The sequence below is a fragment of the Pseudophryne corroboree genome, chromosome 3 (assembly GCF_028390025.1).
Source record: "Pseudophryne corroboree isolate aPseCor3 chromosome 3, aPseCor3.hap2, whole genome shotgun sequence".
NCBI lineage: Eukaryota > Metazoa > Chordata > Amphibia > Anura > Myobatrachidae > Pseudophryne > Pseudophryne corroboree.
This window is the reverse complement of record NC_086446.1, coordinates 768,234,983-768,249,087: the sequence shown is the minus strand read 5'-3', so window position 1 is coordinate 768,249,087 and position 14,105 is coordinate 768,234,983. Positions and strand designations below refer to the sequence as shown.

Below are 14,105 nucleotides of genomic sequence, written 5' to 3'. Positions count from 1 at the left end.
GACCCCGGCTGTCTAAATACCACTGCCGGGATCCCGACAGGGTCACCTTACCGCCGCCAGAATATCGGAGAGGTAGGTGATTCCCCCTCTATGGGTGTCCACGACACCCATAGAGGAAGAATAGAACCTGTGGCAAGCGAAGCTCACCACCGAGCCTGCAGCGAGCCCGCAAGGGGCTTAATTGCGCTCGCCCCCCTGCCGTCATTCTACTGCATGGGATGCCGGTGTCGGTATACTGACACTCTGCATCCCGTGCGGCGGGATCTCATACCGATTCCCTGATGACACATGGACTAACCTGACCTGGGTGTAGGTGAAGGATTATTCCATCTAAAGTTCAGTTTTTGGGTGGAGACTCATTGAATAAAACATTAATCCCAAATGCCACCCGGTCTCATCATGTCAGCCAAGGTGTGCTTTCTTCACAGGTAGTGCATTGCCTAGCAACAATATTCTGTCTAGGTTGAGTAAGGAGAGAGTCACTGGACTGAGTAAGTCTAGGGACCCACTGCATCAGGTGAAACGCGCTAAAACCTGCTGGATCAGGTGAAACACGCTAAAACCTGCTGGATCAGGTGAAATGTGCTAAAACCTGCTGGATTGGGTGAAATGTGCTAAAACCTGCTGGATCAGGTGAAACGCACTAAAAAGCTGCTGGATCAGGTGAAACGCGCTAAAACCTGCTGGATCAGGTGAAACGTGCTTAAAACCTGCTGGATCCCGTGAAACATGCTAAAACCTGCTGGATCAGGTCAAACGCGTTGTCACCTTGTAAGTAATACACTGAATTAATATGTAACTTATGGAGCCCCATCTTGAATTTTCAGTTTGACAAAACAGCTTTTATGGTAAATTGTTGAATTACTTATCTCGTATGATAATACACGAGTGTAAGTGTTACTAAAGTTTGACTAAATTATGATATCACTGCTCGCCAAAGCAATGAGCCATATAGTAGACAATTAAAACATGAACATACTGAATTACAAAAGTTATAAAATAGAGAAGATTTAACACGCATTTTGTACAGTAATGACATTTATTTATATATATATATATATATATATATATAGAAAACAAGAAATTGCAATGAGAGCCGAATGGTGCAATGGTGGTCATTCCGAGTTGTTCGCTCGGTAATTTTCTTCGCATCGCAGCGATTTTCCGCTATTTGCGCATGTGCAATGTTCGCACTGCGACTGCGCCAAGTAAATTTGCTATGCAGTTAGGTATTTTACTCACGGCATTACAAGGTTTTTTCTTCGTTCTGGAGATCGGAATGTGATTGACAGGAAGTGGGTGTTTCTGGGCGGAAACTGGCCGTTTTATGGGAGTGTTTGAAAAAACGCTACCGTTTCTGGGAAAAACGCGGGAGTGGCTGGAGAAACGGAGGAGTGTCTGGGCGAACGCTGGGTGTGTTTGTGGCGTCAAACCAGGAACGACAACCACTGAACTGATCGCACTGGAAGAGTAAGTCTCGAGCTACTCAGAAACTGCACAGAGAAGTCTTTTCGCAATATTGCGAATCTTTCGTTCGCAATTTTGATAAGCTAAGATTCACTCCCAGTAGGCGGCGGCTTAGCGTGTGCAATGCTGCTAAAAGCAGCTTGCGAGCGAACAACTCGGAATGACCACCAATGTTCTGCAGAAACTGACGGGTTATAGGAGCAATGTACAGCAGATTCCCAGCAGGTGAAGGTTGGATGCAGCATTGCTCTACAGGTGTACCGCAAGTGACAGGGTAATGGTGCAATGTTCTGCAGGTTCCCAGCATGGGAAAAGTTAATGGTGCAATGTACAGTAGGTTTCGCTGGTACAGTCAGATGTTGTCTCTTAGCCGCTGGGGTGCAAATCTGTGAGAGAGAAGATGCAGGTGAGTCTGAGACGTTATATCTGATCACCCCGTACAGCACATCCACACAATGGTAATTTTTACAGATTCCTGCACTCACAAATACGCCCCGTGTTAGGTAACCATCTGCTCTGACATTTTGGGGGATAAATGTCACATAGACATAATCCACCTACTTCTGCAGACTTTGCAGTACTACATAAACTGCGGGGGACATTTTGAGGGCAATTAAAGTGCATATGGGACATCTGATGGTCGTATATGGGGCATGGGGGACATATAATATGACATACTGTAGGACTCTGCCATGTCTCCAATATCCACTGTGCTATCACCAGATGGGGGTGGTACTGACAAGTGGGGAGGGCCAGAGGAGTGGGGGGGGGGGTGCCCCCCTCCCCCATGTAAATGCCCCAGGCCCCCTGAAGGCTTAATCTAGCCCTGCCTGGGAGCCATACGTTCCAGCGATGAATAGGGAGAGGGGGTGTGGCCCGTGAAGCACTAGGCTGCCCGAGCCCCTTAGGCACCTCCCCTCTCTTGCAGTCACCTATTCATTGCTATGCAGAGTAGCGGTGAAGGTTACATTCCTCCGAACCTTCAAAACTCTGGGCACGAATGAGACAGTGGAACAACACCGTGAAACCTTGTACTGTTTATAGCAGGACAGTTGAGAGGTATATGCGATCGCCAGCCATCAACGGAGGATTTAGGGGTAAACATCAATAGCCGCTTCGCCAACCCCAGTATCTACAAAACATTTCCACTATATCATGAGTGGAGTGTGGACAGGTCACATTTACCAATGCCACTGATAACTGGGCACTGCACACGCTGATTGGCCCATCAATTTCGCAGTAACTTATAAAATGCAGTATATCCAATGCTGTAGCCTGTTAACTCAGTCACATGCATGGTGCACCCAGGGGGGGGGGGGGGGGGGGGGCGCCCACACTGCTCACACCAGTTGCTGTAACCACATGCTCAGCGCACTTACCCTTTACACTCGCATCTTCTGTGCTGGTGCAAGTTCTCTAACAGCCACGCCCTGTACCTCGCCCGCCGCTGCAAGGAAAACCAGATATGTACTCATAAACTGACAAAAATGTCTAATAGTCATATTCAGGCAGAAACGTAATCAGTGTCGGCAATTGCTGGTTTTAAAAGCACATATAATGGATACATTCAGTCCCTAATGGTATGTAACCTTTATATAATGATGACAGTGTTCCGGGTTAGGAAGAAATATAGGTTATGATGGGTTACAAGGCCCAAACCAGCAGACTTTACTGATCATGAAACCTCCTATTGGCTGATGGGTGTCAACAACAAAAATTACACTAATTAGACTCGGAGACATAAATTGGCAGATAAAGCTAATTATTTAATAGCAATATACAATAAATGGTATGGTGGTGAAGACAGGACAGCCAGAAATCAGTGCCGCCTATCAATGCTCCACTAACTAATAAGTTATAACAAACATGCGTTACAGACGGAAATTGCCCCGGGCGACCTTATCAAAGCAAACCAGGGAATCCAACACCCCCTTCTATACTTGACTAACCCATAAACTCTATCGGCCGATACGCTCACACTCCACTCACACCAGCATAACTAATAAATAATGACACGGATAACTGAACTGGCAGTGAAAGGGGTCATCTTTTTATTTAAAAGGGATTTCATTTAAAGATTAATTTAAATAAACTAAAGTATGGTGGCGGGGGAAAAAGAACGGCCTAGAATAAACAATAACTTTGAACTAACAATTAAAACAAGGGCTAACAGCCCTCGTTGGCAAGGATGAGGCCTTCTGACGCCATCCTTGTCTAAACGACTTGCAAGGGAAGAACCGTCTGCCCAACCCTTATGGGGACACAACCACCAAGCCATCCACCCACATCGCCATCGACTTGAGGCGGCAGCCTATCCATTCCACGGAGAAGCAAGGGGCCACACCTGGACCGGTGGCCTAATCTTCACCGTGAACGGAACTGCTCCCCCCCCCCCCCCAGGGAAACAGCTAAAAATTATTATAAAACCACCAACAGCCATTCTGACACCAGCCACCCCAAAAAAACTACATAACTGAACCATTAAACCCAACCATGCAACCACACCAGGGAGGGCGGGAGGGTAAACGTCCTGAAGAGAAGAGAGCCCCACATCTCCAAACCAACCAACAAAAGTCCACAGAACCTCCCTAACAACAGTCAGGACCAATCAAAAAACATTCCATCTAACACCATTCCCTCATCCTAAAAACGTAACCCCTAGGTGTCCGTTCAGAGTGCAAGTGTACAGGCCTGGAGGTTTATGACACTCCTGTCATATACCATTCCCTCCGTGTTCTTTCCAAGCTTTCCAAGTCAAGGACGCCTGCATCTTAAAGCCCAGGCATACGTAACTCATCCAAACATGCCACCAAACCACTAACAATCTGAATACCAAACACGTGGCCCGCACACAGGCCAGCACTTAGCCTTGTGGTTTAAGCCACATCAGGCTTATGGAGCCTTCAGTTCATTAAGCAGTAGCAATTAAATACGTCTTTGATTTATATGTAGTCTTCCTTTTCCTAGGAAACCTTCACTTGTCATAGGGACCTTCCCTTGTATCAATACGGGACTACAGCCCTAGTGGAGACTAGAGATGAGCGCCGGAAATTTTTCGGGTTTTGTGTTTTGGTTTTGGGTTCGGTTCCGCGGCCGTGTTTTGGGTTCGACCGCGTTTTGGCAAAACCTCACCGAATTTTTTTTGTCGGATTCGGGTGTGTTTTGGATTCGGGTATTTTTTTCAAAAAACACTAAAAAACAGCTTAAATCATAGAATTTGGGGGTCATTTTGATCCCAAAGTATTATTAACCTCAAAAACCATAATTTACACTCATTTTCAGTCTATTCTGAATACCTCACACCTCACAATATTATTTTTAGTCCTAAAATTTGCACCTAGGTCGCTGGATGACTAAGCTAAGCGACCCTAGTGGCCGACACAAACACCGGGCCCATCTAGGAGTGTCACTGCAGTGTCACGCAGGATGGCCCTTCCAAAAAACCCTCCCCAAACAGCACATGACGCAAAGAAAAAAAGAGGCGCAATGAGGTAGCTGTGTGAGTAAGATAAGCGACCCTAGTGGCCGACACAAACACCGGGCCCATCTAGGAGTGTCACTGCAGTGTCACGCAGGATGTCCCTTCCAAAAAACCCTCCCCAAACAGCACATGACGCAAAGAAAAAAAGAGGCGCAATGAGGTAGCTGTGTGAGTAAGATAAGCGACCCTAGTGGCCGACACAAACACCGGGCCCATCTAGGAGTGTCACTGCAGTGTCACGCAGGATGTCCCTTCCAAAAAACCCTCCCCAAACAGCACATGACGCAAAGAAAAAAAGAGGCGCAATGAGGTAGCTGTGTGAGTAAGATAAGCGACCCTAGTGGCCGACACAAACACCGGGCCCATCTAGGAGTGTCACTGCAGTGTCACGCAGGATGTCCCTTCCAAAAAACCCTCCCCAAACAGCACATGACGCAAAGAAAAAAAGAGGCGCAATGAGGTAGCTGTGTGAGTAAGATAAGCGACCCTAGTGGCCAACACAAACACCGGGCCCATCTAGGAGTGTCACTGCAGTGTCACGCAGGATGTCCCTTCCAAAAAACCCTCCCCAAACAGCACATGACGCAAAGAAAAAAAGAGGCGCAATGAGGTAGCTGTGTGAGTAAGATAAGCGACCCTAGTGGCCGACACAAACACCGGGCCCATCTAGGAGTGTCACTGCAGTGTCACGCAGGATGTCCCTTCCAAAAAACCCTCCCCAAACAGCACATGACGCAAAGAAAAAAAGAGGCGCAATGAGGTAGCTGTGTGAGTAAGATAAGCGACCCTAGTGGCCGACACAAACACCGGGCCCATCTAGGAGTGGCACTGCAGTGTCACGCAGGATGTCCCTTCCAAAAAACCCTCCCCAAACAGCACATGACGCAAAGAAAAATTAAAGAAAAAAGAGGTGCAAGATGGAATTGTCCTTGGGCCCTCCCACCCACCCTTATGTTGTATAAACAGGACATGCACACTTTAACCAACCCATCATTTCAGTGACAGGGTCTGCCACACGACTGTGACTGAAATGACGGGTTGGTTTGGACCCCCACCAAAAAAGAAGCAATTAATCTCTCCTTGCACAAACTGGCTCTACAGAGGCAAGATGTCCACCTCATCATCATCCTCCGATATATCACCGTGTACATCCCCCTCCTCACAGATTATCAATTCGTCCCCACTGGAATCCACCATCTCAGCTCCCTGTGTACTTTGTGGAGGCAATTGCTGCTGGTCAATGTCTCCACGGAGGAATTGATTATAATTCATTTTAATGAACATCATCTTCTCCACATTTTCTGGATGTAACCTCGTACGCCGATTGCTGACAAGGTGAGCGGCGGCACTAAACACTCTTTCGGAGTACACACTTGTGGGAGGGCAACTTAGGTAGAATAAAGCCAGTTTGTGCAAGGGCCTCCAAATTGCCTCTTTTTCCTGCCAGTATAAGTACGGACTGTGTGACGTGCCTACTTGGATGCGGTCACTCATATAATCCTCCACCATTCTTTCAATGTTGAGAGAATCATATGCAGTGACAGTAGACGACATGTCCGTAATCGTTGTCAGGTCCTTCAGTCCGGACCAGATGTCAGCATCAGCAGTCGCTCCAGACTGCCCTGCATCACCGCCAGCGGGTGGGCTCGGAATTCTGAGCCTTTTCCTCGCACCCCCAGTTGCGGGAGAATGTGAAGGAGGAGATGTTGACAGGTCGCGTTCCGCTTGACTTGACAATTTTCTCACCAGCAGGTCTTTCAACCCCAGCAGACTTGTGTCTGCCGGAAAGAGAGATCCAAGGTAGGCTTTAAATCTAGGATCGAGCACGGTGGCCAAAATGTAGTGCTCTGATTTCAACAGATTGACCACCCGTGAATCCTTGTTAAGCGAATTAAGGGCTCCATCCACAAGTCCCACATGCCTAGCGGAATCGCTCCGTGTTAGCTCCTCCTTCAATGTCTCCAGCTTCTTCTGCAAAAGCCTGATGAGGGGAATGACCTGACTCAGGCTGGCAGTGTCTGAACTGACTTCACGTGTGGCAAGTTCAAAGGGCATCAGAACCTTGCACAACGTTGAAATCATTCTCCACTGCACTTGAGACAGGTGCATTCCACCTCCTATATCGTGCTCAATTGTATAGGCTTGAATGGCCTTTTGCTGCTCCTCCAACCTCTGAAGCATATAGAGGGTTGAATTCCACCTCGTTACCACTTCTTGCTTCAGATGATGGCAGGGCAGGTTCAGTAGTTTTTGGTGGTGCTCCAGTCTTCTGTACGTGGTGCCTGTACGCCGAAAGTGTCCCGCAATTCTTCTGGCCACCGACAGCATCTCTTGCACGCCCCTGTCGTTTTTTAAAAAATTCTGCACCACCAAATTCAAGGTATGTGCAAAACATGGGACGTGCTGGAATTTGCCCATATTTAATGCACACACAATATTGCTGGCGTTGTCCGATGCCACAAATCCACAGGAGAGTCCAATTGGGGTAAGCCATTCCGCGATGATCTTCCTCAGTTGCCGTAAGAGGTTTTCAGCTGTGTGCGTATTCTGGAAACCGGTGATACAAAGCGTAGCCTGCCTAGGAAAGAGTTGTCGTTTGCGAGATGCTGCTACTGGTGCCGCCGCTGCTGTTCTTGCGGCGGGAGTCCATACATCTACCCAGTGGGCTGTCACAGTCATATAGTCCTGACCCTGCCCTGCTCCACTTGTCCACATGTCCGTGGTTAAGTGGACATTGGGTACAGCTGCATTTTTTAGGACACTGGTGACTCTTTTTCTGAGGTCTGTGTACATTTTCGGTATCGCCTGCCTAGAGAAATGGAACCTAGATGGTATTTGGTACCGGGGACACAGTACCTCCAACAAGTCTCTAGTTGGCTCTGCAGTAATGATGGATACTGGAACCACGTTTCTCACCACCCAGGATGCCAAGGCCTCAGTTATCCGCTTTGCAGCAGGATGACTGCTGTGATATTTCATCTTCCTCGCAAAGGACTGTTGGACAGTCAATTGCTTACTGGAAGTAGTACAAGTGGTCTTCCGACTTCCCCTCTGGGATGACCATCGACTCCCAGCAGCAACAACAGCAGCGCCAGCAGTAGTAGGCGTTACACGCACTGATGCATCGGAGGAATCCCAGGCAGGAGAGGACTCGTCAGAATTGCCAGTGACATGGCCTGCAGGACTATTGGCATTCCTGGGGAAGGAGGAAATTGACACTGAGGGAGTTGGTGGTGGGGTGGTTTGCGTGAGCTTGGTTACAAGAGGAAGGGATTTACTGGTCAGTGGACTGCTTCCGCTGTCACCCAAAGTTTTTGAACTTGTCACTGACTTATTATGAATGCGCTGCAGGTGACGTATAAGGGAGGATGTTCCGAGGTGGTTAACGTCCTTACCCCTACTTATTACAGCTTGACAAAGGCAACACACGGCTTGACAAATGTTGTCCGCATTTCTGGTGAAATACTTCCACACCGAAGAGCTGATTTTTTTGGTATTTTCACCAGGCATGTCAACGGCCCTATTCCTCCCACGGACAACAGGTGTCTCCCCGGGTGCCTGACTTAAACAAACCACCTCACCATCAGAATCCTCCTTGTCAATTTCCTCCCCAGCGCCAGCAACACCCATATCCTCCTCATCCTGGTGTACTTCAACACTGACATTTTCAATCTGACTATCAGGAACTGGACTGCGGGTGCTCCTTCCAGCACTTGCAGGGGGCGTGCAAATGGTGGAAGGCGCATGCTCTTCACGTCCAGTGTTGGGAAGGTCAGGCATCGCAACCGACACAATTGGACTCTCCTTGTGGATTTGGGATTTCGAAGAACGCACAGTTCTTTGCGGTGCTTTTGCCAGCTTGAGTCTTTTCAGTTTTCTAGCGAGAGGCTGAGTGCTTCCATCCTCCTGTGAAGCTGAACCACTAGCCATGAACATAGGCCAGGGCCTCAGCCGTTCCTTGCCACTCCGTGTGGTAAATGGCATATTGGCAAGTTTACGCTTCTCCTCCGACAATTTTATTATAGGTTTTGGAGTCCTTTTTTTACTGATATTTGGTGTTTTGGATTTGACATGCTCTGTACTATGCCATTGGGCATCGGCCTTGGCAGACGACGTTGCTGGCATTTCATCGTCTCGGCCATGACTAGTGGCAGCAGCTTCAGCACGAGGTGGAAGTGGATCTTGATCTTTCCCTAATTTTGGAACCTCAACATTTTTGTTCTCCATATTTTAATAGGCACAACTAAAAGGCACCTCAGGTAAACAATGGAGATGGATGGATACTAGTATACAATTATGGATGGACTGCCGAGTGCCGACACAGAGGTAGCTACAGCCGTGGACTACCGTACTGTGTCTGCTGCTAATATAGACTGGATGATTGATAATGAGATGAAATCAATATATATATGTATGTATATATAATATCACTAGTACTGCAGCCGGACAGGTAGATAATATATTTATTAGGTATTGGTAATGATGACTGATGACGGACCTGCTGGACACTGTCAGCTCAGCAGCACCGCAGACTGCTACAGTAAGCTACTATACTATAGTAGTATGTACAAAGAAGAAAGAAAAAAAAAAAACCACGGGTAGGTGGTATACAATATATATATATATATATATATATATATATTATATACAATTATATATATATTAAACTGGTGGTGATTGATTATTAAACTGGTGGTCAGGTCACGTTGCAACTTGCAACTAGTACTCCGAGTCCTAAGCAGACAATCACAAAATATATTATTATACTGGTGGTCAGTGTGGTCACAACAATGGCAGTGTGGCACTGACTCTGGCAGCAAAAGTGTGCACTGTACGTTATATGTACTCCTGAGTCCTGCTCTCAGACTCTAACTGCTCCCCACTGTCAGTGTCTCCCCCACAAGTCAGATAATACACTTACAGTCACACTATCTAATCTATAAATATCACTTCAGCAAGTAGTATAGTAGTATACAGTATAGTAGTACTCCTCCTAATAATGCTCCCCAAAATACTGTGTCTCTCTCTTCTCTAAACGGAGAGGACGCCAGCCACGTCCTCTCCCTATGACTCTATAAATATCACTTCAGCAAGTAGTAGAGTAGTATACAGTATAGTAGTACTCCTCCTAATAATGCTCCCCAAAATAGTATACTGTGTCTCTCTCTTCTCTAAACGGAGAGGACGCCAGCCACGTCCTCTCCCTATGACTCTATAAATATCACTTCAGCAAGTAGTATAGTAGTATACAGTATAGTAGTACTCCTCCTAATAATGCTCCCCAAAATACTGTGTCTCTCTCTTCTCTAAACGGAGAGGACGCCAGCCACGTCCTCTCCCTATGACTCTATAAATATCACTTCAGCAAGTAGTAGAGTAGTATACAGTATAGTAGTACTCCTCCTAATAATGCTCCCCAAAATACTGTGTCTGAGTAGTATACAGTATAGTAGTACTCCTCCTAATAATGCTCCCCAAAATACTGTGTCTCTCTCTTCTCTAAACGGAGAGGACGCCAGCCACGTCCTCTCCCTATGACTCTATAAATATCACTTCAGCAAGTAGTAGAGTAGTATACAGTATAGTAGTACTCCTCCTAATAATGCTCCCCAAAATACTGTGTCTCTCTCTTCTCTAAACGGAGAGGACGCCAGCCACGTCCTCTCCCTATGACTCTATAGATATCACTTCAGCAAGTAGTAGAGTAGTATACAGTATAGTAGTACTCCTCCTAATAATGCTCCCCAAAATAGTATACTGTGTCTCTCTCTTCTCTAAACGGAGAGGACGCCAGCCACGTCCTCTCCCTATGACTCTATAAATATCACTTCAGCAAGTAGTATAGTAGTATACAGTATAGTAGTACTCCTCCTAATAATGCTCCCCAAAATACTGTGTCTCTCTCTTCTCTAAACGGAGAGGACGCCAGCCACGTCCTCTCCCTATGACTCTATAAATATCACTTCAGCAAGTAGTAGAGTAGTATACAGTATAGTAGTACTCCTCCTAATAATGCTCCCCAAAATACTGTGTCTCTCTCTTCTCTAAACGGAGAGGACGCCAGCCACGTCCTCTCCCTATGACTCTATAAATATCACTTCAGCAAGTAGTAGAGTAGTATACAGTATAGTAGTACTCCTCCTAATAATGCTCCCCAAAATACTGTGTCTCTCTCTTCTCTAAACGGAGAGGACGCCAGCCACGTCCTCTCCCTATGACTCTATAAATATCACTTCAGCAAGTAGTATAGTAGTATACAGTATAGTAGTACTCCTCCTAATAATGCTCCCCAAAATACTGTGTCTCTCTCTTCTCTAAACGGAGAGGACGCCAGCCACGTCCTCTCCCTATGACTCTATAAATATCACTTCAGCAAGTAGTAGAGTAGTATACAGTATAGTAGTACTCCTCCGAATAATGCTCCCCAAAATACTGTGTCTCTCTCTTCTCTAAACGGAGAGGACGCCAGCCACGTCCTCTCCCTATGACTCTCAATGCACGTGTGAAAATGGCGGTGACGCGCGGCTCCTTATATAGAATCCGAGTCTCGCGAGAATCCGACAGCGGGATGATGACGTTCGGGCGTGCTCGGGTTAACCGAGCAAGGCGGGAGGATCCGAGCCTGCTCGGACCCGTGGAAAAAAGCTGAAGTTCGGGCGGGTTCGGATTCAGAGGAACCGAACCCGCTCATCACTAGTGGAGACTGGTGAAATTCTTTGTACTTTGTGCGGATGGTTCACAGTATAATTACCTCCTGCCCCCACCTCCTAGTAGGGCAACAGGAAAAGTTCCCAGATGCCCTTCTCATCCTGAGATCTAATCCAGATCCACCCTTTTCACTGATATGGTAACTCAGGGAATTCAGTTTTTGCAAAAAATTCCCTTTTCCATTGGCTTACTTGCACTGACCAATGAGGACCAAGTTTAGTGTGTTCCATCCTGTTGTTTATTATTAACAGTGTCTGCTGCTTTCTATTGGCTACTGTAGAGGGAGCATCAGTAAGCCTCAGGAGGTGAGAAGAAGAACGGAATGACTGAAATAGGGCTGAGGATGACTCTCTGGGGACATGTGATTAGACATCCAATAGGGATGCAGGCTGACAGGATCTAGCTGGTTCATATTGCTGGGTCAGAGGAGGAGTTTCCTCTTTTTCTGGTGTTTCCCGCCCTCCCTCCCTCCCCTTTTTTGTGGTAGTTGGGGGTGGATAGTTGCATTGGCTGATTGGCTGGAAAGCACGGCAGGTTAATTGTTTCTAGGCTTATCTAGATGTTTCTAAAGATTATTACAGGTTTGGTTGGTGCGCCCACCTTTGTTGACTATAGTCATCCGATGGATCATTCAGTCGGGGACAGCGACACTACCCGGACGAGTGGGTAGTCAAGGTATAAGGTGGAGTGGATACCGTTTGTTGTTTTAGGCTGAGTTTTTCAGTTAGGTACAGTCGTATGGGTTGGGGGTAGAAGTCATATGGGTTGGGGGTAGAAGTTAGCCGTTCTTTCTTGGCCGCCACTAGTCAATCTTCATAGTTATAAGTTATTGAATAAATCAGCTCACAATTTCTGCCAAATCTAAGTCTCCGAGTCTTTATTTTAGAGTTAAGTTAAGAGTTAAGGGTTTATCGAATGCACAGAGTTATCCATCAGCCTTATGATGTTTAATGTCCGCTACATGTACATGGTCATTGTATGTCATTTGCTTGGCTTGTGATCCGTCCGTGTACACTGCTGCGGATTATGTAAGCGCTGTATAATCAGTATATAATAATAGTAACTATCACTCACCACCCTGCGATGGCGAGCTATCATGATGGTAATGATGCCGATAATTAAGAGGAGCACGAGGACTCCGGCGCCGACTGTCACCCAGAACAGGTAGTTAGACAGGTCCAAGAAGTCTGGCTGCACCTCTGGAGAAAGGAGATAAGACATAGAGGGGCAGATGTATTAACCTGGAGAAGGCATAAGGAAGTGATAAACCAGTGATATGTGCAAGGTGATAAAGGCACCAGTCAATCAGCTCCAATATGTAAATTAACAGTTAGGATCTGATTGGCTGGTGCATTATCACCTTGCACATATCACTGGTTTATCACTTCCTTATGCCTTCTCCAGGTTAATACATCTGCCCCACAATTACTGGTAACTAAGGGGCATATTTCTCCAAAAATATTTTGCGGTCAATCTTTCAGAACTGTAGTGGTCTGGCCGGAGCTGAATGATTATCTTTCAATGTATAGCCAGCTTAAGGCATGAAGAAATGGGGGGCGCAGCCCTTGGTTTCAGGATTTCCCCTGAGGCCACACCCCTTGCAGCAAGGCCATGCCCCTTTTTGCGGATGGACGCAAAGATCATGATCTGCACTTAAAGATAGTTGGGAGGTGAAGACACTGGTGCATCCTTCTACTCCTTCCACAGCTTCTAAAGCCTAACATAGACTAAGCACAATGCTGCATTTCTCACATAGCAATCAGGGGCAAATGCAGGATTTCTGGAGGGGGGGGTTCCAAATGTTTGGTTTTAGAGCGATTGTCACCAGCCCATGAAGGATGCATCATTGGCATTTAACAAGCTACGGTCAGCCCCAAACAAAGTGCATCACGAGGCTTGTGCAGCAGCTCCATTCCGACCTATATACTGTATGTAGTGGCCGCTGGGCAGGATGTGAGGAAGGGAGCTTTCCTGGCAACTGTAACCCCCCCCCCCCCCCCCCCCTTGCATTTGCCTATGGCCCTAATAAAAACTGAGCACTCACCCAATATCAGATTAGCACTGGCCATGCTCTCCGCTCCAACCAGTACACTGCAGGTCCAGTTCCCAACAGTCTCTGGCATAGCTGTGATTTCCTTGGCCAATGTACTTTTCCCCACTTGCCCGCAGATCTCACGTCCTATGTTTGCATGATGTAAGCAGAGCTTTCCGTCGGAGTCTATACAGGTTACATTACAGCGGAGAGTGACATTAGACTCCATTGTGAAGTTTCCGGGTGACGCGGACACTGAGAATGAGAATTCAGTCAATGCATCGCCAAAACAGCGCAGAATATAGACACTGAATATAATATAAAATATAGGAACAAAATCTTGGTAATTGCCCAAAACGGATCATTCAGACCTGATCGCTCGCTAGCGTTTTTTGCAGTGCTGCAATCAGGTCTCAA

General features: G+C 46.8%; 1 protein-coding gene across 1 annotated transcript in view; it reads right to left on the bottom strand.

Annotated features, from left to right (window-relative positions):
• Positions 1-1,020: 1,020 nt before the first annotated feature.
• Positions 1,021-14,105, bottom strand: part of LOC135058245 (uncharacterized) — a 76,770-nt gene continuing 63,685 nt past the window's right edge. Inside the window, exons 7-10 of the mRNA XM_063963784.1 lie at positions 13,701-13,943; positions 12,731-12,855; positions 2,847-2,914; positions 1,021-1,853 (exon numbers count right to left, since the gene is read on the bottom strand). Coding sequence (XP_063819854.1) covers positions 1,820-1,853; positions 2,847-2,914; positions 12,731-12,855; positions 13,701-13,943 — 470 coding nt within the window. The 3' untranslated portion in view covers positions 1,021-1,819. The remainder of the gene's footprint in view (positions 1,854-2,846; positions 2,915-12,730; positions 12,856-13,700; positions 13,944-14,105) is intronic.